At 35.3% G+C, this 25,422-nt stretch overlaps 1 protein-coding gene across 1 annotated transcript in view; it reads right to left on the reverse strand.

Annotated features, from left to right (window-relative positions):
* Positions 1-540: 540 nt before the first annotated feature.
* The window catches only part of LOC150076910 (juvenile hormone acid O-methyltransferase-like), a 34,224-nt gene continuing 9,342 nt past the window's right edge, over positions 541-25,422 (reverse strand). Inside the window, exons 2-4 of the mRNA XM_090385728.1 lie at positions 14,140-14,353; positions 4,508-4,661; positions 541-602 (exon numbers count right to left, since the gene is read on the reverse strand). Coding sequence (XP_090241854.1) covers positions 541-602; positions 4,508-4,661; positions 14,140-14,353 — 430 coding nt within the window. The remainder of the gene's footprint in view (positions 603-4,507; positions 4,662-14,139; positions 14,354-25,422) is intronic.

The following is a 25,422-nucleotide window of genomic DNA, read 5'->3' on the forward strand; positions in this document are numbered from 1 at the left end:
TCCTGTGTTAGTGGTTCTAGTGATTTTAAACAACTTTTATCGCTTTTAATTTTACATATTTTATTCTTGTTTTACAACATTTCATTTTGTTTTAATATACAGTTATACGATCAGTATGCTTGTATTTTATTTTATTTTATTTTATTTTATATTATCATAATAAAGACGTTTTACAAATTCGAGTCAGTGTTATTTAGTAGTATTACAGATGAATTACAGAGTTCCTGACTCCAGAGGCCTTTTCAATGAATCTAACAGATGCCACTTTCTAAAATTTGTTAATTATTTTTTAAATTTATAAATGAAATCAAATCTTCCCATGTGCCTTTGCCCATCAGTATTCTCTAACTGGTTATACAGTAATTTCTGTTTTAATTTCAATATACTACACATTGAGGCAATTTTTTTTGTTTGACATTTAACAGACACAGGTGTGTAATTCCCATTTCTATATGGCATCTGTGAGATGCCAGCAACAAGTGCTTTTGGTATCACTGGCTAAATGCAAACAGCCGAAAAAATAAAGATGTTCACATCATTTCATTTGTCAGATGCCATGTGTGTCTGGGTTTCAGTCTGGGAGATCAGTGACCTTGAAAATTCTAAAAATTACAATAAAAACTCATTATTATTGGTTTCACTCATTTGTTTTCATAGAAATTGGCATGAATGGTTACTTGAGATGCTATTAAAGAAACTATTTATGTGCTGCCACTGTGTTCTTACTTAACGACTATAAGGCTTAGATACCTAAGAGTAAAGTCCAGTACCTGGGTGAACAGAAACCTAGGAGTAATGATAGACTTTTTTGGGAGGGGGGAATTAAAGGTGCTTCAAGACGAGAAAGACTTATGGGTAACAATACAAATAGACACAGTCTTATGATTCCTCTCAGTGTTTTATTGGACCTTTACAAGTACAGAGGAGAAAACCATTATTCCTCCATAGAAGATGAAGGAGAGACCACTTATAATTTGGTCTGGAGGCTGCATCATCTGTATGTGCCTTATAAGCTATTCATTATCAGGACAGCTTAGTAAATGTGTATCCTCTGTGACAGTATGGTGGTTTCACCATTTGTTGCTCGTCTCAAGTGGTCTGAGTTTCAATAACATTGGCCCACTCACTTGGAGCAGCAGTTAGCTGACCGCAGAGGGAGTAAGGTTTCTCTATATGAATTAGTAGTAGGTTAGTACATCCTACATAATGTACACAGTGTAAAATGCTAAAGTACTATATAAATTGCAATACAGTATCTCTAAAGGCAGCCAAAGGAAGAGTTTGGCAAAGTTCAAGGAGAATGGTTAGATGATGGGAATAATATGAGTGATTTTGAAGGTTTTTTTTTTTTTTTTTTTGGCAGTGCCTATATACAAACTGATCTTAAAAATCACACAGTGGACACTTAAATACTGCAGAACAATCTCAGAAAATGCACCAGATCTGCTTCAATGTATGCTCCTAAAGCATACAGTGAAATGGTTATAGTGAAGCTCTGAAGAATTATTAGCATTGTATTGCTCACACATTAGCGGAAACTCATACATTTGAGGCAAAATGTTTGAGTTTCCACCTTGTTTACACCTTGTTCTCAAAGTTGTCCATTCACTTGTACAACACAAAAATTTATCCTAATAATAGAATCCCAGTGCTAATCCAGGACATCAACATTAATGCAATTTAATTAGCGATTGAAAAATATAATTGGAGTGTAGTATTTGTAATTTTATAAGTTAGTTAATTATTAATCTCACATATTCTTTCTGTGTATGCCATTATCCAAATATTTTGTGAATTCATGCATGCCCCTCCCAACCTTTACTTTATCTACTCAGTGTAATATAAATAGTCAAACTAATAGAACAAACTTATCTGTGAAAAAAAATCTGAATCCCCCCCCCTTCCAACCTCCAAAACTTCTCATTAATTTTAAAAATATATGTGGTCTTGGTTCCAATGAATGATGTCCATTTCCACCTAGCCCACTCACTTTTTCTGACAGAATTTCGAATATAGGTTACCTCTCCTACCATTCGTCTCAGTTGCTCTAATTATTTGCTCTGTAATTAAATTTACTTTAAAGGTGGTACTTGTGCATATGTCTACTCTAATATTCCTTGTTCAGATACTTCTTAATTAGGAATCTCTTTTTGATTGAGGATCCTCTGCCTTAAAATTCTTTACCACATCCTGTCAGATTCATCTGTCGCCTTTATCATTTCCCAACTCTATAAATCACTCCAAAAATGTTGACTTCCTTTCTTTGAAACCTCTCTCTCTCTCTTTCCAATATAATTTCATAATAGTCAGGTAATTTTCCTTGGTAATTTCAATTTTATAGTTACAGAGACCCAGCTAGTTGAGACGCTGCAGCTTTTGCAATTACCAACTTATACAACTTTTGCATTACTAACAAGAAAATCAATTTTAACCACCCAACAAATACACTTGATATTTTCCTCATCAACAAATCTTGTAAGTGTATAGTCAGTGTTAGTGGTGCTCTAAGCATCACAGATTGGTGATAGTCTCTTCTTCATTGGAGTTTCTGGTAATCATTATGAGCCTCATGTTGTTTGGCAGTGTGAAACAGGGTGAGCTGCTTGATTTCTATTCCTCTTTTCCTTGGTTGGGTTGCCCCTTTTTAAATTTTCTGATCTTCATGTTTGCTCATATCATGTCAGTGAAATTATTCTTGTAGGAACAAAATCCTTTACTCTGCATTCCACCTGAAAATTCCACCTTAGCTAAACCTTGGATTTCCAATAAATATGCTAAGGCTGTTCAAGATAAGAATGTGGCATATCACAGTAGGCTTGTATCCAAATTTCCAGCATCATTTTCTGCCTGCACTAAACTGGCTTATGCTACTCATCTTTAGACAAATTCAATGGAAAAATTTGGTGAAACTCAAGTAGTTACTCATGACGTGTCTAAGGCTTTTGATCATGTTTAGCATAAAGGTCTTCTAAGCAAGCACCCATCTTGTGGCCTACTGGCTGTTTTTTGCAATTGGGTATCTAGTTTTCTGTCTAACTGTTTGCTGCCAGTGATGGCAGTTGGCTCTCTGTCCTCTAATTTCTCAACTACTGCTGGAGTCTCCCAAGGTGTTCAGTTCTTTCTCCTATTTTTGTTTATCTTGTGTATTAATGACTTTCTTCCACCGACTGTAAATTCTAATCAGAGTTTTGCTGATGGTAGCATACTACATTCCATCTTCCAGTTTGAGCAAACTTGCCCTGCACAAATAGCTTCAACTTCTCTAATATCCACCACCAATTCCTTAAACACTAATTCCCAGGTCATTTAATTCTCCAATGAGGCAAAGAAAACTTAGTTAACCTCAGTCTTCTCTTCTTTCCTGCAAAAAGGAGTTTACTGCTCCTATATTCACCTTCAGATTTCTAGACAAGATCACATATCTCTAATGGGATCCTTGACTTCTCTCTCTCTCTCTCAGTATAAACTCATCACAAATATTGTTTGCTTTGCATCAAAAAAACTCTGCTTTATTTTTTGCTCTCAGCATTACTTTTTCTCAAAACAGCTACAGACTGTACAAATCCCAAATCCAACCTGCCATTGACTGTTGTTCTCACATCTGAACTGGTGCTCCCAAAGCCACTACCAAGCTCCTTTGCTCTGTTCAAAAGAGGGAAGGCAGGCAGTCAATTTAATTAACGATCTATCTCTTACGAGTCTGTTCACTCCCTGTTTCAGTTTCTCTTCTATGCCCTCTCTGTACTTTCATAGACACTGTTCTTCTGAATTGGCATCTAATTCCATTGTTCTCTTCCAAGCCAGTTCTAACATGTGTCTCAACCATTCAAACTCACTGAACTAACTATTCCTCTTCCTCACTTATCACTTCTACTTCTATTCTTTGGAAAAATGTTCCTGCACACATTATCTAAAAAATTACGATCTACAGAAATTTGAATCTAATGTCATATCAGTAAATTTAAACCTTTAACCCATGCATAGTATTAAATACTAAAGTTATAATACCTTTCATAAAAAAAAAAAAAAACAGAATTCCCTTCACACAACATATATGAAAAAAATACTGTACCATCATTTAGAGAATATTGGTGGGGAATATTTTATTTCTAAATTTAAAAAAAGAAAAAAAAAACAGTAAAAGAAAAAAGTGGTATCTTTCAGACACTGCACAGTGGATGAAGGGATTAATACCACTGATATTTACATATTAGAATGATGTGCTCATTTCCACACATTACTCACATCGGTTTTGATCTCTCTATGCATCAGAAACAATTATTGTAACCAGTTGGTACAGGTTGAGTCCAGATAGTCAAGATATTAGATTGAAAGTTAAAGTGTAATATAATGCATTGAAGTACGAAGTGAAAAGACTTGTCCTTTTTATTTTGCTTGCCATTACCTTCCTTTTATTAAAACATAAGTAATACTGCTAATTGATGTTATTTAAAAACTTAAGCATGGATGAAGCTGATGTAATAGGAGCAAAATAAGTGAAACTGACCTTTAAATTTTAACTGGTCCCTTTTGGTACTATATGTTGCAGTTTCTTCACATTTGACATCACAAAACCCAATATCTTGCAACAAACTATTAAACATAGTATATCGCTGCTCTCTGTTTAATCCAAAGTACAATGGTAAAGTATCCACAGGATTCTAAATAAGTAATTACATTGAAGAAATTAAACTCATGGTTTGAAAATATGTTGTGGGTTTGTAGGTTATTTTGTATCTCAAAATGATAAACAATAAATTTTAAAAAATTTTTATATCCTAGAAATATAGTTTTTATTTTAGAATTTTATATTTTGGAATCCTGCATATCTTTTCATATTCAAAGAATAAAATTTATTCGAGAGATGGAGATTAGCAGACTAGTGATTCTTTTGATATAATAATTATATCTTATACTTACTCAGATCATTTTTAGAGTCAACAGCAATGTTTCAAGTATCAGTATTCTCGGTGTTTTTATTCACAGTGTTTCAGAATTTTAGAAAATTGTGAATGAAAAATAAAATAGTTTTTTTTATGGCTTTTCTGTTTATCATTATCATTTTAATGATACTGAATGTTCATTTCATCATTTGTGTCCATGAACTATTCTCAGGTAACACTGGTAGTATGGCAATGCTGTTTGAGAATATTTTATTTCAACAGGATAATGTTGGAATTATCCTGTTGAACTAAACATGGGTCTGTACCAAAGAACCACTACATTACAGGAAGTTGGAATTTTTCAAAATTTTAAGATAGCCATCAGCATTCGTGGTACACAATCACTAAAGGTGCTGGGCTATACTTAAAAGCCCCTCAACATAACCCTACCTTACAAATCTTATTATTGGCAAAATGCACTCCCACAGCAGACATTTTCCAGACCCGTGTGATCAAAATATGGTGTAGCAAGATTCGTCATCTCATGGAACCAATTTTCACTTTTCTGTAGACAAGTTACAGCATTTGTTGCACCATGCAAGGGGAGACTACTGATTGTGTTAGTGATATTTAATTAATGCACCACTGCTCTCGATAAGGACTGAAGCTATGAAGCTCCATAAGTAGTGTGTTCATGCAGACCTCAACCCCTTTAGGCCTGTTACCAACCAGAAGGCACCTGTTTCCTAGATATTGTTGTAGTACCTCACCCTGATGACTGTCATTAACCACCCATTATCTGTACTATGCAGAGAACATCTGACCATTTTTTTACATTTCTAGCTTAAAACTGAAGCAACAGTTGTGCTATTTACAATCGTTGCAAAGAAAGAAATGTCTTCTGCAAAAAATGACTTTTCAGAGCTGCCATTCAAGTGTTCATAGTCAGTCACCCAATTACATTGTCACTTTCATGCTGGCCTTCAGGCAAATAATTTTTTTTTAAGTCTAATATTTAGACAATTTTTTTTTTGAAGGAGCATGCCCTATTTCAAAGCCACCTACTGCATTATCATGTCTTTAACTCGGTAGTGGCAGTGGCTTGTCACCTGACAGGTAACTCTTGAAAATAACAATTTGTTAATCATCATTAACAAATTATTAACCATTAATGATTAAGTGTTTGTTTATAGTTTTGTATTCTCCCACTAGTTCAATAAACACTTAGTTGTAATCTAGCTGTTTTTGAAAGATTAAATTTGAAATATTTAATATTTCAAAAATAAAATATTTAATATTTAATTCAAGATCATTTCATTTTATATAACTGAAAGGTAAACACCTAGTCTTACTCTATTGCTTTTGAAAGATTTAGTATTTCATTTCATGTTCTTGTCTTTACTGTTTCCACATAGTAAAGACAGGAACTCAATATTTATTCAAGATGGTGGCTAATCTTTGAACGTATGTAATTTAAAATTTTGTGTGCTGTAAAGCTTATCAAATTTGAAATAAATTTTGAAAAAATTTGAAAATGGAAGTGAATGACAGTATTTGTATATACGTTATGCAAGGTGTGGCAATAAAGTTTCTGGATTAGTGCAATAAAAGTACACAAAGTGAAGGAGATCAAATATAGTTTTATTTTTATTCAAAGTAATCACCACCTGACTGAATGCACTTATTACACTATTCTAAAAGTTTCTGAAAAGAGTCAGCAAGGAGATTGGCAGCACTGTTTTTCTTTATGTCCTCAACATCCTAAAATCATTTTCCTTTGAGGGCAGTTTTCACTTTGGTGAAAAGGGGAGGAAGTCTGTTTGTGTTATATCGGGAGAGTAGAGTGGATGGTTGATCTGTATAATGCCATGTTTTGCAATGTCTTCGCAATGAGTGCAGAATGGGTGGGGTGATTGTCGTGCAATAAGAACCAGCTCTTTCTCTCAAAATTGTGGCCTCGCCCGAGAAATGCACTTCAGTAGCCTTTGAAACACCTATATGTAGAATGTAGAATTGACTCTCTCCTCTTCATGAACAAATTCCTTGTGAATTACACCATGTTTATTGAAAAACATGATGAGCATTAACTGAATCCTGGATCTGTTAACGAAAGTTTTTTGGATCTTGGCGATGATGTTGAAGTCCACTGCATGCTCTGATACTTTGTCTCTGGGTCATACTGAATCACCCAACACTCATCTCCAATGAAAATACAGTTGAAGGAATTAAGATTGTCTTAGCAAGTCTGGATGAAGTCTTTGCATGATGACACTCTTCATTGCCTCTGCTCATCCATTGAGGCTGTGTGGCACAAATTTTGCACAGACCTTCCTTTTCCCTAAATCTTCATGCAGAATTTGATGAATCATCTCCTTATTCAAACTGATCTCTTGCCGTAATTTCCTGAACTTTTGCAGTCTGTGTTCATTTCGAGAGGTTGGCAGATGCCTACTTCTTGGATCCTTGCAAACATCCTCACATCTGTCTTTGAACTACTTATACCATTACACACTGGTATGACTTAACATTTCATTACCATAAACAGTTTTAACATTTCATGTTTCTGTTGCAGAATTTTCCAGTTGAAAGCAAAATTTGATATTTATTCGTTGCTCCACTACAAAGTCATGACACAGAACTTTAATGCTACTAATGAAACTAGTTGTTATTTGCAACCTGTCAGCTTACCGAATGATTTCTGTACCACTTCCATTTATTTTCACACTCATCAAACATAATCTCATCACACCAGTCTGGGAACTTTATTGCCACACCTCGTATATCTATATATAATTAAATTTTAAATTGTTTAGAAGAATCTATCCAGTCATATTAAAAGAAGCAGGAAAAAAGGTTGGCACACCTTTAGCCATAATAATGAGCACATACTTGAATTCAGGAGTGGTCCCTGCAGATTGCAGATGTGCAATTGTCTCTCCTATTCACAAAAGAAGATCAAAGGGTGAAGTGAGTAACTACAGACTTGTAAGCTTGTCTTCTATTCTATATTCTATTTAGTATATTCTATTCTAAATAAGTAATACAAGATCATCTTGGTAGGTGTGGAACCATAAAGCAATCGCAGTAAGATTTGTAAGGGGTAGATATTTTTTGACCAATCCGATTAGCTATTACATAGTTACAAAGGAACTGCATGCAAAAAGTAATTTTCATAGTATATACTTGGAAACCAGAAAAGCCTTTGATACTGTTGCACATAAAAGTCTGCTGTGCAAAATTTGGGGACTCTTTCTAGTATACCCAAATCTTTATGGACTAATATTATTAGTAGAGTCCCTCAAGGTTCAGTGCTGGGTCCCGTACTGTTTTCAGTATTTATTAACAGCATTGATGAAGGCATATTAAGTTTAATGTTTAAGTTTGCTAATGGCACAAACATTGGCAAGGTGGTTAACGACAGGAATCAGGTCTTTATGTGACTGCAAAAAAGATGTAAAGAAATTAGGCAGATGGGCAAAGCAGTTTAACATTGAAAGGTGCCAGGTGTGTTTAGTAGCAGTAATCACTAAATAAGGAAACCGATAGTAACGATTTCCAGTTAATGGAGAATGGAAAATATACCCCTAGAGGTAACTGTACAGTCCAACATGAAGTTCTGTCAGCTGTGTTGACAGGCTGTTCAGACAGCTCGTAGTGTTCTGTCAATGATATGCAGTAATTTTTCCAGCAGGAACAAGGAGACAATTATTCCCATTTGTAAGGCAATGGTTAGGCTGCATCTTGGGTACTGCGTACAGGTCTAGAATCCTCATTTTAGGAAGGATATGCATATATTAGAATATGTGGAGAAAGATCAACAGGATTAGTCAGAAGCACAAAAAAGATACTCTTACCAAGAAAGACTTCAGTTCGGTAAATTTCAGTGTATGGAAACTATACATCTATGAGAAGATCTGACTGAAGTTTTTAAGGCCTTAAATGGATTCTGAAAACTTAATGCTGATGGCATCCATACTCTTTCTCAGATGACATACTCTTTCTGAGAATAAATGTTTGAAAATTTGCCTAAGCCAGGAAGTAATCGATTATAGAGAGTAATAAATAAATGGCAGACTAAAATTTTGAAACAAGTGACATCACAAAATGGATGTCATTTTTTGAAATTAGTGCAGTATCAATGCAACAAACTTAATAGACCATTGATAACAGAACACAGACTGATATAATAACAATAGCTGCAGGCAGAAATAATTCTTGCACTTGCTTATATTGGAATGGGCTTGGACTTGAAAGCAAGATGCTCGAGATTTCAAGAACTGCTGGGAGTCATCACGAAACAAATAAATACGTGGGCTGTGTTAGGGTAACTAAGAGTAAGAACAGGTGCATGTATAATACTTGCATGCAGGGCTGTAGTCAAGGGTATATGCCATATACCTTTTAGATTTTTTAGGTGAATAGTGTATACCTTCTGGTTTTTGAAAGACTTGAAAAAACAAATATTAAAATATTTACTGGAAATTAAAAAATAAATTTATTAGAATTTGATTCTTAGACAATACTTATAGTTTTGTTATTTTTAATATATATGTATATATATATATATATATACATATATATATATATATATAATGTGTGTGTGTGTATATATATATATACATATATATATATATATATAAAATGTGTGTGTGTGTGTGTGTGTGTGTGTGTGTGTATATATATATATATATATATATATATTTATCAATTTGGAAACGGGTGCTATCAAAGGGATGCCATTAAATTTCTTTGAATCTGGACTTCATTTTCTAAATTATTTTGGAGCGTTTCTCTCTATTCTTCTTTATATTTCTTCCATAGAGTGAGAAGGTGTTTTATTAAAATATATATATTTTTTGAAACATTATTTATTAATTATTTATTAATGATTATTTATTAATAAATAATATTTATTAATGCATGCGATGCGCAGGCAAACTAAATTGAGAAGTGTTTGTTGCTTGCCCTGAAACTAATGTTATATTCACATTGCCACCTGCTGCACACCGCTCTTGTACATGTGGGCTAAAAATTAAAGAGCCATGGTTACATGCTCAAAGAGCCGCAGGTTGCTGACCCCTGTCATAGAGTCTCGTTTTGGTCTCCTAGTCTATTAGATCTCTCCTCTAATATTTCATTAGCATTTCTTTTACATTTTCTCAAAGTTCTTACACACTGTTCAGCCATTTTTTGCGCTTCTTAAAACTTAGAACGGTTTATTAAAATTGAAGACAGATAAAATAAACATTATCGATAGGTTTCAGGTATAGGTTGCCTTTCTTTGGTCAAAAAACGTTAGTACAAAAATTAATAAAGAATGTCCAGTATGGTGGTTATGCGAGGTGAACAGGTGCTGGCAACAATTAGCAGTTGGAAAATTTGGGCAGCATACCTAAGCATTTTATATATATAGATACATACATGGGTATATGCTGTACAGCCTGTGGAATTCAATTAATAAGCCTGATACGCACAGTATACTCTCTGCTTTTTGTAATATTTATAGAATATACCTTTTGATAATTTTACGACTACAGCATTGCTTGCATGTAAACCAATGCCAGGAGTATAGTAAATAAATTTTATGTGCTAGTCAAGACATCAAATGTAGACATTGTGAGGATATCAGAGACGTAGTCTCAGACTTAAGAGATGCAGAATTTGAATAAGGGGAGTACAATTTACTGACAGGATAAGATAGGAGGGGGGGTTATGTTCTTAGTTAAGAAGCACATAACATCTAAGGCAGTGCACCCAGTTGACATGGATAGCCAGTGCAATGTTCAGTCAGTTTGGTGTGTCATAAGTGCTGGGAAAGTAAAAACGATAATAGGAGTGTGTTATAGGCCTAATGACTCTGATGAGTACAACAAATAGCTGTACAGAGAAATAAAGTGGGCCAGTAATTCAAGATGTCTTATAAAGGGGATTTTAACTTTCTAGATATTGACTTTTTGACTGTGGGTTGGTCACTCGCACACTAGCAAGACTTTTGTGGATTTGTTGGATGGCTGTTTTCTACAATAGCATGTTGTAGAAAAAAAACTACTAGGTAGCAGTGATCACAGTGTATTGATTTCAGATTTACTTAAAGATGTAACTAATATCAAGGGTGAAGGGAGGGGTTTTTGCTTTCATAAAGGTAACTACAGAGGTCACAGAGAGTTTTTAAATACTGTGCAGTGGGACCAAGTGATGATGTTACCAACAGCAAATTCTAAATGGGAAGTAATCAAAGAAGCTACTAGGCTTTTCATAACAATGAAGAAATGCTGTTCAAGTCAAGGCTTAGACCTAAATGGATGTCAGATGAACTATTGAAACATGCGGCAGAGAAAAAAAGTGCATGGGATGTATATAAATTATGACACAAAGGAGGTTAGGCGAGCTAAGGCAGATTATGAGAAGTCTCAGGCAAAGAATATAAAGAAAAACAGCCAAGATTTCTATGCTTATATTAACAGTAGGAGGAAGGGGGTCGAATCACATTGGGACACTTGATATCCATGGGTTAACTATTGATGACCTTGCTCAGGATGCTGAAAAATTGAATAGGTATTTTGCATCTACGTTTACACATGAGGAATTCTTTAAGAAAGGGGATGCCAGAAGTTAATTAAACTCTAGTGTGGAGCTATGTGATAACTGAAATGAAAGTGAAAGAGAAATTTTGAAGATAGACAAAAAAAGCACCTGGGAAATGGAATCTATCCAATTATATTACAAGAGGCAGCAAAGGAGGTAAGCAAACCCTTAGCATATTTATGAGAACATCCTTGAATTCGGGGGAGTTCCCTATGGACTGGAGATGTGCAATGTATCCCCAATTCATAATGGGGTATCAAAAGGCCACATGAGTAATTACAGACCTGTTAGCTTACCATCTGTTTCAGGGAAAATCATAGAATCACTGGTTAAAGAAATAATGCAGACCATCAGGAAAGGCATGCAATCACAGCATGGATTTGTTAAGAGGTAGTCTTCTCTAACCAATCTAATAAGTTACTATGATGCAGTGACAAAGGAACTGGATGTAAAAAAATAATTTTGACATCATATACTTGGATTTCAGGAAAGCTTTTAATACTGTTGCACATAAAAGACTGCTGTACAAACTGGAACATTGTGGCATTAAGGGCAAGTTTATTCTATGGATAAAGGGATGGTTAAGTGAAAGAAGAAGACAGAGTTGTTATCAGTTAGCACTGCTCCTTCTGGACTAATGTTATTAGTGGAGTTTCCCAAGGTTCAGTGCCGGGCCCATTGTTGTTTTCAATATCATCAATGATATGGATGGCTTAATGTTTTAGTTTGCAGATGATACAAAAGTTGGCAAGGTGGTTAATGACAGTCATTGGGACAAGTTACTTCAACAAGATCTAGGAAAATTGGGTCAATGGGCTGAGAAATGGTAGTTGAAGTTTAACATTGACAAATACAAGGTACTGCATTTGGGTAGCAGTAACCCTAGAGTAACTTATCACCGGTGTGGTACTACACTCAGCATAGTGGAGAATGAAAAAGATCTGAGGGTAATTGTGCAGTCAGACATGAAACTCTGAGTAGTGCATACATGCTGCCTGGACAGCTCATGATGTTTTGTCAATGATATACTGAAACTATACTAGCAGGGATAAGGAGGTGATTATCCATTTGTATAAGACCACATCTTGAGTATTGTGTACAGGTCTGGAGGCCTCACTTTAGGAATAATGTAGATCTGCTACAACGGGTGCACAGAAGGGCAGCCAGACTGTTTAAGGGAAAAAGGGATACTTTTACTAAGAAAGACTTCATTTCTGTAAATGGCAGCATCTTGAGAGTAGGCACTTGTGGGAAGATCTGATAGAGGTGTTTAAAGTCTTATACAGATAGAGTAAGCTGAATATTAATGCATTCTTCCACTTGATGAGACTACACAAACAAGGGGGCATAAACCCAAGTTGAGGAAGGATAGTTGCAGGACATATGTGCACAAGTTTGCCTTCAGCCAGCGGGTGGTTGATTGTTAGAACAGGCTTCCGTCGGCTGTTGTGAAAGTGAATGGCTTGAATAAATTCAAAGAAGAACTAAAAGTTTTTAGAGGATATGAATCAGTGAACTGTGTATGTTTTTTTTTTTTTGGCTGATGCTATATAAGCTTGCTTTCTTGAATAATTTGCTAATACTACTACACCATGTTCTTGCAGTTTACCCTTTATCCAATGATTCATTATTCATGAACTTATGAGGTTATTCAAACACACTGGACTGAAACGTATGCTATGCTGCCAAAGGCATCTATGACATTTATTTGGACAATTTTCTTAATCACTAGCAAACTTTTTCCACTGTTTGGAACTTAACAAGCTTGCTATTCTAATGGTAACTGATAATGAGGTATGCACTTCCCATGCATACAGTTAACGAAACTGTATGCAGGGAAAGTGCATGTCTTGCTATCGTTGCTGGAATTAGGTAGACTTAGGGACCTGTCACACATAAATACATAAAATTTTATATTGTTTTAAAAAAAAGTGGCATGAGTAAAAAGCAAATACTTGACATGACACAAATACTACTCTGATATATTTTTTTTATTGAGTTGAGTAGCAGATGATTCTCATTAACTACCATGTTGCTTGAAGTGGTGAAACCCATGTTTAGTCACCGGAGCAAAATTTCTAGCATCCCCTTCCTCCCCATCTCCTGCATGGTACTAAGTACTATAGTTTTTGATACCTTTTGTGTTTGTAGTTTTCATAAAAAAAAAAAAAAAAAAAAGTAGATGGTGATTGGAAAACTCCTTTCCATTCAGGAAAAAGTATCACACTAAATAAGGCAAATATAAAAAATAGAGTAAGTTAAGAAAAGGTAACATTTAATTTTTGAAAATTGAAAAAGAATATACTTTTCAATTTAATGAGCAGATTATATACAATAAATAAAATGAGCAATTATTACACTAAATTAAACACGATTAAAGGCTAAAAAACTTTACTCCTTACAGTAATTACATTGGCCTATTAGTTCCATCACCTTGGTGCTCAGGAGTAACTGTGCACTATGCTCCAGAAAATTTGGCCTTGCTCATTATGCATTAGCAGACCTAGCCTAACTGCCACATGTCACTATATTTACTTCTGTCCCAGAAATTTTTGAAGCTAATCTCTTATTTTAGTAGTAGGTGTAACGACTAAATTACTAAGATAGCTATACTGAACTGAAGCTGAGTCACACACATGGATTAACAGTATATTGAAAGAAACAAACAAACCTGAAGGAAGTGTTGCCACCGTTCGTGTGTTCTGAGGTATGCATAAGTGTACCATATGTCTGAAGAAGAAACAAATATTAAAATGCATTCTCCTCCAGGTGACAGTAAACTGTAGATATTCCGAAAAGCTTCTTGGAAATTTTTTATCCAGTTGAAGCAGTGGATAGAGATTACCTTTGAAATATGTCCTTTCCATTGAGGAAAAAGTGTTGCACTAAATAAAGCAAATATAAAAAATAGAGCAAGTTAAAAAAAAGTTAACATTTAATTTTTGAAAAGTGAAAAAATATATACTTTGCAAATTAATGAGCATCTCTTTCATGGCACATCTTATTTACTTATTAAATGATCTGATTTAATTTACTGAAATTTTATATTTGTAAATGAAAATTAATAGAATCAAAAACTTTGAAACTGCCACAGAGAATCCTAATACTTCTGCATCTATTTATGTCTTTGCATATGAAGAACATGTATAGATACACTCAGTGATTAATAACTGGTTTGTTTATGCATATCCAGTTAATCTGTGCAGACTAGGAATAGATATGTTTTCTTATTGAAATGAGCTATTTTTGTAATGCACTTTATAGCAGAATTTTGGAAATCTGCCGTAAAGCAATGACATTTACTTCTACACTACTTGCTGACATGGTATGTCAGCAAGTAGTGTAATTTTGCAATCTTGTGTGGTTAGTAGAGCAAGTTAATTACAACTGAGTGTTTCAGTTAATTACAACTGAAAGCTATGTAAAACAGTAATTCCAGTGAAGTGCAGAAGCACAGGCATACAGTTTATTCAGATTGCAAGACATCTGAAACCACACTCCAGGTAGTAGAGAATGAAAAAGACTGGGGTAATTGTGCAATCAGACAGGAAGTTCTCTGAGTAGTGCAGATGGGCTGTTAGTACAGCTCATGGGGTTTTTGTCAGTGATATACAGGAATTTTACCAGCAGTGATAAGAAGATAATTATTCCACTGTATAAGCAATAGTTAGGCCATGTCTTGAGTAAGATGGTACAGGATATGTTATGAAGGATAATCTATTGGAATGGCTGCACAGAAGAACAACAAGTTTGTTAAGGGGAGATCTTGTCTGACCAATTTGATTGGATACAGTGATAAAGGAATTGGATACAAAAAATAATTTTGATATCATATGCTTTGATTTCAGGAAAACTTTTGATGCTTGCACATAAAATACTGCTTTACAAATTGGAACAGTGTGACATTAAGTGAAAGTTACTGCTATGGATAAAGAGTGGGAGAAGACAGAGAGTGGTTCTCAATGGACACTGCTATTTGTGGACTAATGTTATTAAAAAGAGTCCCACATGGTTCACTGGTGGGCCCATTGTGGTTTGTTGTATTTATTAGTGATATTAATTAGAGTATATCAGGCTTATTGTCTAAGTTTGCAGATGGTACAAAGGTTGGCAGGATGGTTAATGACAATAATGAAGATATGCTGCTGCAATAAGATCTGAAAAAATTAGGAAGATAGCTGAGAAATGGTAATTGAAGTTTAACACTGACAAATGCAAAGTAGTGCATGTTGTTACCAGTAATCCAAGAATAACTTATAAACTGTAACATTGACAGGGTGACAGGGTAGCAGAAAATTAAATGAAAAGGATCTGGGGTTAACTATGTAGTCTGATATGAAGTTCTCTGAGCAGTGCAGATAGGCTGCCAGGATAGTATATCATATCATTGATATGAGAAATGATATCAGGATGAGAATATTATCAATGATAAACCTTGGAATTTTGCTAGCAGAGATAAGGTGGTAATTATTGAAGTCTAAGGCAATGGCCCAGACCACGTCTTGAGTACTGCATACAGTTCTGGAGGCCTCATTTTAGGAAGAATGTACAGCTGCTGGAATGGGTATAGAGAAGGACAGCAGGATTGGCGAGAAGAATAAAGGGATACACTTACCAAGAAAGGTTTCTGTTCTGTAAATTGCAGCATCTGGAGACTAGGCACCTGTGAGGTGATCTGATCAAGGTGTTTAAAACCGAATGGCTGAAGCAAACTCAATGCTGATGGAATTCTTCCTCTTGCTTAGACTGTGGGTGAGGGGGCATAAATTCAAATTGAGAAAGGATGGTTGCAGAACAGATGTACGGAGGGTTGCCTTCAGCCAACAGGTGGTTTGAATGCTGGAACATGCTTCCATTTGTTGTTATGGAAATGAATAGTTTGAATAAATTCAAGGAAGAACTAGACAAATCTATATGGGTGAAATGGGTATTAAAACTAATACAGCAGACTTTCAGAATAACAGCAACTTCAGGGATTCATAATTTTCATATATATCATATACTTTTGATAATTTTGATATCATATACTTGGATATGATAATTTTGATATCATATACTTGGATATGATAATTTTGATATCATATACTTGGATATGATAATTTTGATATCAAAATAATTATATAATATATCAAAATAATATCAAAAATAAAAGTATATGATATCAAAATAATATTGGTACAGTATCATATACTTGGATTTCAGGAAATCTTTTAACTGTTGTGGATGGAAGACTACTGTACAAATTGGAGCAGAATGGTATTAAGGGTAAGTTGCTACAATGGATAAAAGGGTGGTTGAGTGGGAGAAGACAGAGTGGTAATCAGTGGACACTGCTTTTCGTGGACTAGTGTTATTAGTGGAGTTCCACAGGGTTCGGTGTTGGGCCAATTGTTGTTTTGTATACTTATCAATGATATTGATGAAGGTATATCAGGCTTAGTTTCGAAGTTTGCAGATGATACAAAGGCAGGGTTGTTAATGACAGTGTGCTACTGCAACAGGATCTAGAAAATTTGGCCAGATGGGCTGAGAAATGGCAACTGAAGTTTAACATTGACAAATGCAAAGTACTGCATATGGGTAGAAGTAACCCCAGAGGAACGTACCAACTGTGTGGTACACTTAGGGTGGTAGAAAATGAAAAAGACCTTGGAGTAATTGTGCAGACAGATATGAAGTTTTCTGAGCAATGCAGACAGGCTACAAGAACAGGTCAAGGGGTTTTGTCGATATACAGGAATTTTTCTAGCAGAGAAAAGGTGATTATCCCTTTGTATAAGGCAATGGTCAGGCCATGCCTTGAGTACTGCATACAGGTCTGGAGGTCTCATTTTAGGAAGGATGTAGATTTGCTTGATTGTGTACAGAGAAGGGCAAAAATATTGGTCAGGGGAATGAAGGGATCCTCTTACCAAGAGTGGCTTAAGTTCTGCAAATTGCAGCTGCTTGAGACTAGGCACCTGTGAGGTGATCTGATTGAGGTGTATAAGGCCTTGAATAGGTTGAGCATGCTGAGATTCTTCCACTTGCTCAGATTATGAACCTAAGGGGGCATAAATTCAAATTGAGGAAAGACAGTTGTAGAATAGATGTGCGGAAATTTGCCTTTAGCCAGCGGATGGTTAATTGCTGGAACGAACTTCCCTCTGTCGTAGAAGTTGATAGCTTAAATAAATTCTAGGAGGACTGGACAAACATTTAGAGGGAATGGTTGTGTGAATTTTTTTTTTTTTTTTTTTTGGCTGATGCTACGTAATATAATATGATACAATACATAATATAATATAATAATTATGATGTTACATAATACGCTTGCTGTCTTGCATTGCATGCCTCTATTACTATTCAAGGTGCCATTATTTCGATTTTTCCATTATCTAGAAAGTTTTATTTTTAATATATTTAATGCAGAAATGATGAGGATAAATAAGAAATAGAGATTAAGAACAATTTTATTAACTGCACATAATAAAAACATAAACATGTTGACAATCCAATGTTATATTCTGCCATTGATACACTCCTGTTTACACCCCATTCTATTTTCTTTATTACATCAAGTTTAGTTTATGCAGGTAGCACAGTGGTATCGTCGCCATCCTCCCCCACACTTGAATAAGGCCTGGGTTCGAATCCGCGATGACTTTTTTCACTCCTTGGCTGAGTTAGTCATTCTCAGGCATAGATAACAAAGTTTTTTTCCCAAGAAACTGGGGTTTTTCATCTAGCAAAACAGGTAAATCAACCAGAGAACACATGCAATTTACAGACACAATTAACCTTTTCTTAATACATATGCAAATATGAATTAATTTTCCAGGTGACCTAATATAATAGTTTGGATTATATCAAGTTTGTCACTGAGCTTTAATGTTGTTCATCTCTATATGAGGTTTATTAACTTCAGAAACCATATTGAGGGGTTTTTAATTTAAAATAAATGTAGAACAGCAGTATAATCCATGATATCAGTACAGAATTCACTTTCAAAATAGTGAACGAATCACGTGACTTGCCGTTTTCTTTTATCGGCACTGCAAGGCCCAAACATCCAATCTCAATGTGCCATCAATTTGAATGTTCCATTATTTGGGGTGCCATTATTTCGATAGTCTACTGTACTAAGATTATTGAGGGGAACAAAAGGTTACTACTGTTAACAAGAAAGATTGTAGCCCTTCAAATTGCATCTGGAAACTAGGTACCTGCGAGCAGTATTGAATCCAGAACGTTTGCACCGGGGGGGGATGTAAACTTTGGAGGTACATGCACGTGGAGGGGAAGAATGTAAATTTAAGGGGGTACATGTATATTTTTTATTATTATTTAATATTTGCAACATATGTACATGTTACAAACAGATCTGTATATTTATATTTATGCATAATATATATATGCATAAATATAAATATACAGATTATGCATATTATGCAAGTAATGTATTGTAATAATCTTATTCTTCTTTGCTTTTTTATTTGCATGTGTATCAATCACTTCATTTATTAATTTTTCCGATAACTCATTTGAGCCCTCTAAGCTTATCTTCATGCAATCTTTCAATATTACAGTGCAGATGCTTATATAATAAAAAGGATATAAGATGTATTGTTTATAGGCTGCGACCAAACCGTCTTGTTCGTGGTATACAAAGGAAGAGTTAGCCACATGTAGACCCTTGCTGCAAAAAAAACAAATAAAGGGAATGTGAAAACCATAAAGCAAAGCTGCTGACGATTGAATTAGTGGCTGCAGACTCCCCTGAAAGCTGCGGGACACTTTATAATTACAATTACAATAGCATCTGTCAGGAACCAATTCAGGCAAACCTATTCACGGCCTGCAATCTTGTTTGCGATATACAAACAAAGAATTAGTCACAGGTAGACCACTTGTGTAAAACACTATCAAGAGATGGTTCGTGTGAAAATAAAGGGAACCTGAAAACCATAAAATGAAAATGTGGACACTTGAAATAGTGACTTTTAGTTACAATTTGTGCATCCAAAAATATTGAACATTTAATTATTTTGAAAATTTCGTGGCTTTTGAATTTTAGTGATTTATTTTTGCTGTGTACCAACTAACAAGTACCACATTAGTTGATGTGATTTTTCGTGTTATGTTTATTTGACATAAATTTGTTGAATTCGTGTTTTATAAAATAAAAAAATTACTATTTTTTACCAGGGGTGAAACTCACACCCCTGGATTCAGCACTGCCTGAGAGATCTGCATGGGTAAGCTAAATGTTGATGGTGTTCTTATTCTTGCTTGGACAACATACACATAATGGGACATAAAATTTAAATTAAGGAAGGATAGTTGCAGAACAGATGTGCAAGAATTTGGTTTCAGCCAGAGTTTACTTGATTATTAAAAAAACTTCCGTCTGGTGTTGTCAAAGTGAGTAGTTTGAATAAATTTAAAGAATTAGATTATTAGTGGGGATGGACAGGTGATCTGGAAAGGTTTTTTTTTTTTTTTTTCTTTTTGTCTGGTATGTATCGTATAAGTTGCCTTCTTGCATCATTTGCCTCTACAAATACTAACTCAGTATCTCAGGTCATGATTTGTTAGACATGTACTGTTCTACCTTTGTATGGATAAGTGCAGAATTATAGTATGTGATTATACTCTGCTCAGCCACTTAATTAGAACCATGAACTGAATGTGTTTGTTCAAGTGCCATTATTCTTAATTCAAAATTGATCATTCTGTGGTTGATTTTGTCTTTTTGAGGGAGTAAAACCCAGAGTTGCCAGGAGAAAAGACCATGCTACACAAGCCTGAGACTGACTAACTCAGCCACATTGTAAAAAAAAAACCATAAAAATTTGTCATGGCATTGACTCAACTCAAACTCAGGTCTTTTCACCTGATGTGGTGTGGACAGCGATTCTACCAACTGTGTACTACCCACGTGGACAAAATCCTCAGATTGAGGCTTGAAGTCACCCTCATGTTCCTTGAACCATTTTTTCATACACTTGGTGCAATGAATAGCTATATTGTCATGTATTGCCAGCTGTGCCTGATCCACAGAGATGTTCCTGTATGCCTAGTGTTCATGGTGCACTTCAATGGGATTAAGTATATGCCACAAAAATATGTCCGACACCATTACATCTCCTCAAACAGCCTGTACTATTGGCAAATGACAGTAATGCCTCTGTGGTTTCCTCCATATGTAAACTCTTCCATTGGTGCTGCAAAGTGTAAATTAAAACTCATCAGACATGACTTCTTGCTTCCATTCCTCCTACTTCCACACTTTGCATTCATATTACCAGTGCAACTGCCTTTTGCAGCTGCTGCGAGAGATCTGTGGCTTCCTTGAAAGTCTCCTACTTCTGCAGAGTTTGCCCAGGGCACAGAAATATTTTGGTCCCGCAATGTTTTTCACATAATGATGCATTGTAACATTCCCGCATTAAAGCACAGATTAATTTTTCTGTTACTTGGCAACACTTATCACATAGCAGCCAGTCTTGATTTCAATTGTAAGCAAATTATGAAAAAAAAATGTACACAAATAAGTGAAAAATAAGATTTGTTAGAATATTGTTTTTTCATAATATTTAAATCAGACAGGAGTCTGCCTAATCATTTAATTTCAAGTTCATCATTAGCATATGAGAGAAACAAAAGGGAATTTTTTTTTTTAAAATGACCTTATCCTTTGTAATAAACTAACAAAATCAGGTGAGACTACAAACTAGAGCCAATTGCATTTATACAAGGCAGCCCTCCTTTGGCTGCTTCACTAGAGATTCAGATTTACTATTCCTGACAATGTGAGCCAATTTCAAAATAGATATTACTTCATTTGGTTAATCTTTACAGCATGATACTCTATCCCACAGATCTTTGTGACAAGCAATGACAGACAAGTGTAGCCCCTTCTCACTTACTGTTCTGACAGACTGCTGATTACTGGTGGTTTGTGTAAGAGTGAATGCCACCATTCCACTGACTTAAGTTGGTAGGTTTGCATTAGCAGAGAAACTTAAATAGCAGAGAAGGCATAATTCAAATAGCAGAAGACTACTATAGAGAATTATACAAGGAGTGAGGGAATGATGCCAGCAGTGGGGAAGATGGATCGCAAAATAGTAACACATACGACATACCCGATATCCTTCCTGATGAGGTAGAACATGCATTGAAGAAAATGAAGAATCAGAAAGCCCCAGGGGAAGATGAAGTTACTGTAGAGTAGTTAAAATTGGGAGGAAGAGACATGACACAAAAACTGGCAAGACTCTTCACAAAATGTATTAGAAAAGGTGTGATGCCTATGGAGTGGAATAATGCAATCATAGTTTTGCAGCATAAGAAAGGAGGTAAATCAGAAATTGGAAATTATAGACCAATTAGCTTGTTATCCCACATCTACGAGCTGTTCACAAGGGTCTTTACTAACAGATTAGAAAGAATTCTCAACTATGGATCACCTTCACATAATATTACAGCCAATGGAGAAAGCAAATGAACAAGATTAGACTAGTTGCAGAAAGAAGTCAATGTGAATGAAGAATACCTAAACCATTTACAATATGCAGATGACATTGTGGTCATAAGCCACGATCCCAAAGAATTAGAGGAAAATCTTAATCAGTTATGCACAGTTAGTAAGAATTTTGGACTAAACATGAATATGGCTAAAACAAAAATAATGTTGAACAAGTATGCCACAGAAAGGGATATAAATGATTGAAGGAGCAGTAATTGAAAAGACAGAGAGATATACATATCTGGGACAAGTCATTAGCTGTAATAATGATAAATGGCTGGAAGTCAAGAGAAGAATAAATTTTGGTTGGATAGCATTCAGGAAATATAGTCACATACTGAGGAGCAATATCCCAATTTATCTGAAATGTAAAATAATGAACTAATGTATACTCCCCACCATGACTTATGGAAGTGAAACTTGGGCACTCACCAAAAGAATGGAAGAGAAGCTGAGAACTACACAGCAAAGAATGGAAAAAATTATTTTGTGAATGAGACTGTTAGATAAGAAGAGAAATACATGGATTAGGCAGAAAACTCAAGATAAAGGACATTCTTATCAAAACTAAAGAACTAAAATGGTCTTGGGCAGGACACATAGCTTGAAAACATGATAACAGATGGACTAAGAAAATAACAGAATGGTACCTTAGAGGAGCTAGAAGAAAACCTGGAAGACAAAGACGGAGATTGACAGATGAAATTCATGAGTTTGTGAATAGTAAATGGATGGCCATTGCACAAAACAGAAGGAACTGGAAAGTTGCTGGAGAGGCCTTCATCCCCCTCCCAGTGCCATTTTTAAATCATTTCTCAATTTAAAAACAGTGCTAAGGGGGAACTCTTTTCTCAGTTTAAAACCAGCACCAAGATGGCATCCATGGTAATCCAAACCACTTGTAGTTAGCAGCCTGTCAGAGTAATAAGCGGGAGGAGCTACACTTGTCTACATTGCTTGTCACAAAGATCCATGTGGGTTGGGATACCATGTTGTTAAGATTAACCAATAATTATATAACATTTAATCATTGATAATGTCACTTATAAATACAAACCAGTAATAAATAAAATAAATATAAATCAGTAATAAACATAATTACAAAAAAGTGTATTACTTTTATTCTTCCAGTGTTTCGGGAATGACTACTTCAGATAGCACTTTGCTGTGTGCCCTATGAAAAGTTTCCCACAAGCTGCGAGATGACTTAATTATAGGGAAAAACAACTACCCACCCAGAGCATAACTGACGTGTGCAAAGTGTATAGAAATGTCATCATTCATAAGCAAAGCAAAGAATTCAAATAGCTGTCTGATAGTGGAACAATTGGTCTCAGAACTTGTAGGCAAATTGCAATTGATTAGTGAGAATTCATAAGTAATAGGAAGTGTTTCAATTCACTCACACTGATTGCTAGTTTCAGCAATAAAACAACATATGTTTTATATGAGATGGATATTCACTTACCATTTCCAATATCATGAATAAATACATGGGAAAAAAATTTTTCACTATTGTTACAAATCTTGCATCATTTTCAACTACCAGTACTAGATGCAAAGAATACAAGAAAACAAACTTATGCAGCATCGGCAAAAAAACAAAACAAAAAAAAACTTCCCGTATCGCCTGCCCATTCTTCTAATAGTTTGTCTAGTTTTTCCTTGAATTTATTCAAACTACCCACTTACAAAAAAAAGAAAGGTGGAAATTTGTTCCAACAAACAACTACCTGCTAGCTGAAGGCAAATTTATGAACATCTTATCCTGCAACTATCCTTCCTCAATTTGAATTTATGTCCTTTCATGTATATGGTCTGAGGAAGAAGGATGCCATTAGCTTAGTCAATTCATTTGAAGCCTGAAACACCAATCAGATCTCCTTGCAGATGCCTAGTCTCCAAATGCTCTACTTTGCAGAACTGAAGCCTTTCTTAGTAAGAGCAACCTTTTCTTCCCCCTCACTAACCTTGTTGCGTTTCTTTGCGAAGGATGTAGATCTGTTTCAACAGATCTACATCCTTCCTAAAATGTGGCTTCCAGACCTGTATGCAGTACTCGAGATGTGCCCTAATCACTGCCTTATATAACAGGATAATCACTTTTTTATCCCTGCTGACAATTTCATGTTATCATTGACAAACCATATGAGATGCCCTGGCAGCCTGTCTGCACTGCTCTGAGAACCTTGTACCTGACTGCACAATTATCCCCAAGGTCATTTTTATTCTCCACTACCCTCAGCGTGTACCACATAAATGGTATGTTAATCCAGGATTACTTCTACCCACATGCAGTACTTTGCATTTGTCAGTATTATAAAGTTCAACTGCCATTTCTCAATCCATCTGCCCAAGTTCATTAAATCTTATTAAACTGGAGTGTACCCTGATTACTGTCATTAATCACTCTGCCAACCTATGTATCTGCAAACTTGTACATTAACCCCAATATGCCTCCATTTACCCCCAGGGGCTCACATCTGGAGTATGGGCTTGGCACACCCAGGGTTATAAGCGGGATACCATCATTCTTCTCTTTTTTTTTTTTTTGGTGATTCCCTTCTACTTCTCTCTGGGTTAATTCAGAAATATTTATATTTTTTTTGGCTGGTACAGCATAAGCCTCAGGCTTCCTTGCACCATATGGCTAATAATAATAATAATCTGTGTCATTAATAAATATAGAAAACGACAATGGCCCTAACACTGAGCTCAGGTGAACTACGCTAATAACATTGATCCAAGAAGAGGAGTGCTCATTGATAACCACCCTTTGATTTCTCCCACTCAAACATTCTTTTATCCATAGCAGTAACTTTTCCCTAATACCACACTGCTCCAATTTTTATATTCTGTGTGGAACAGTGCTAAAAGCTTTTCTGAAATCTAAGTATGTGTAATGTCAGAATTATTTTTTGCATCCTGTTCCTTTGTTACTGCATCATAATATCCAATGAAATTGGCCAGACAAGATGAAGTTATAGATGTAATGGACGACCTAGATGAAGTTGAAGTTATAGAAGTACTGGACGACCTAGACAGAAATGAAGTTATACTGAAGTCCCGTGCTGGGACTTCAATATAACTTCATTTCTGTCTAGGTTGTCCATTACTTCTTTAAACAAGTGGTTCCATTATTTTTACATGAACAGAAGTCAAGCAAACAGGTGTGTAGTTACTCATGTCACCCTTTGATCCCCCTATATGAATTTTGGATATCTTCAGACATCTCTAGTTCATTAATTTGTTGACTGTAGTTGATCATTCTCAGATAGCTGCCACACTAAATGAGTATTTTGCATCTACATTCACACATGAGATATTCAGGAGGAGAAGGCCAGATGTTTATCAAAACCTAACAGGCAGTTAAATGATTTCGTAATGACCGAGAGCAAAGCGGAGGAGAAATTGTTGAAGTTAAATATTAGAAAGGCACCT

Source organism: Mastigoproctus giganteus, chromosome 12 (assembly GCF_048544385.1).
Source record: "Mastigoproctus giganteus isolate SK-2022 chromosome 12, ASM4854438v1, whole genome shotgun sequence".
In the NCBI taxonomy this organism is placed as follows: Eukaryota; Metazoa; Arthropoda; class Arachnida; order Uropygi; family Thelyphonidae; genus Mastigoproctus; species Mastigoproctus giganteus.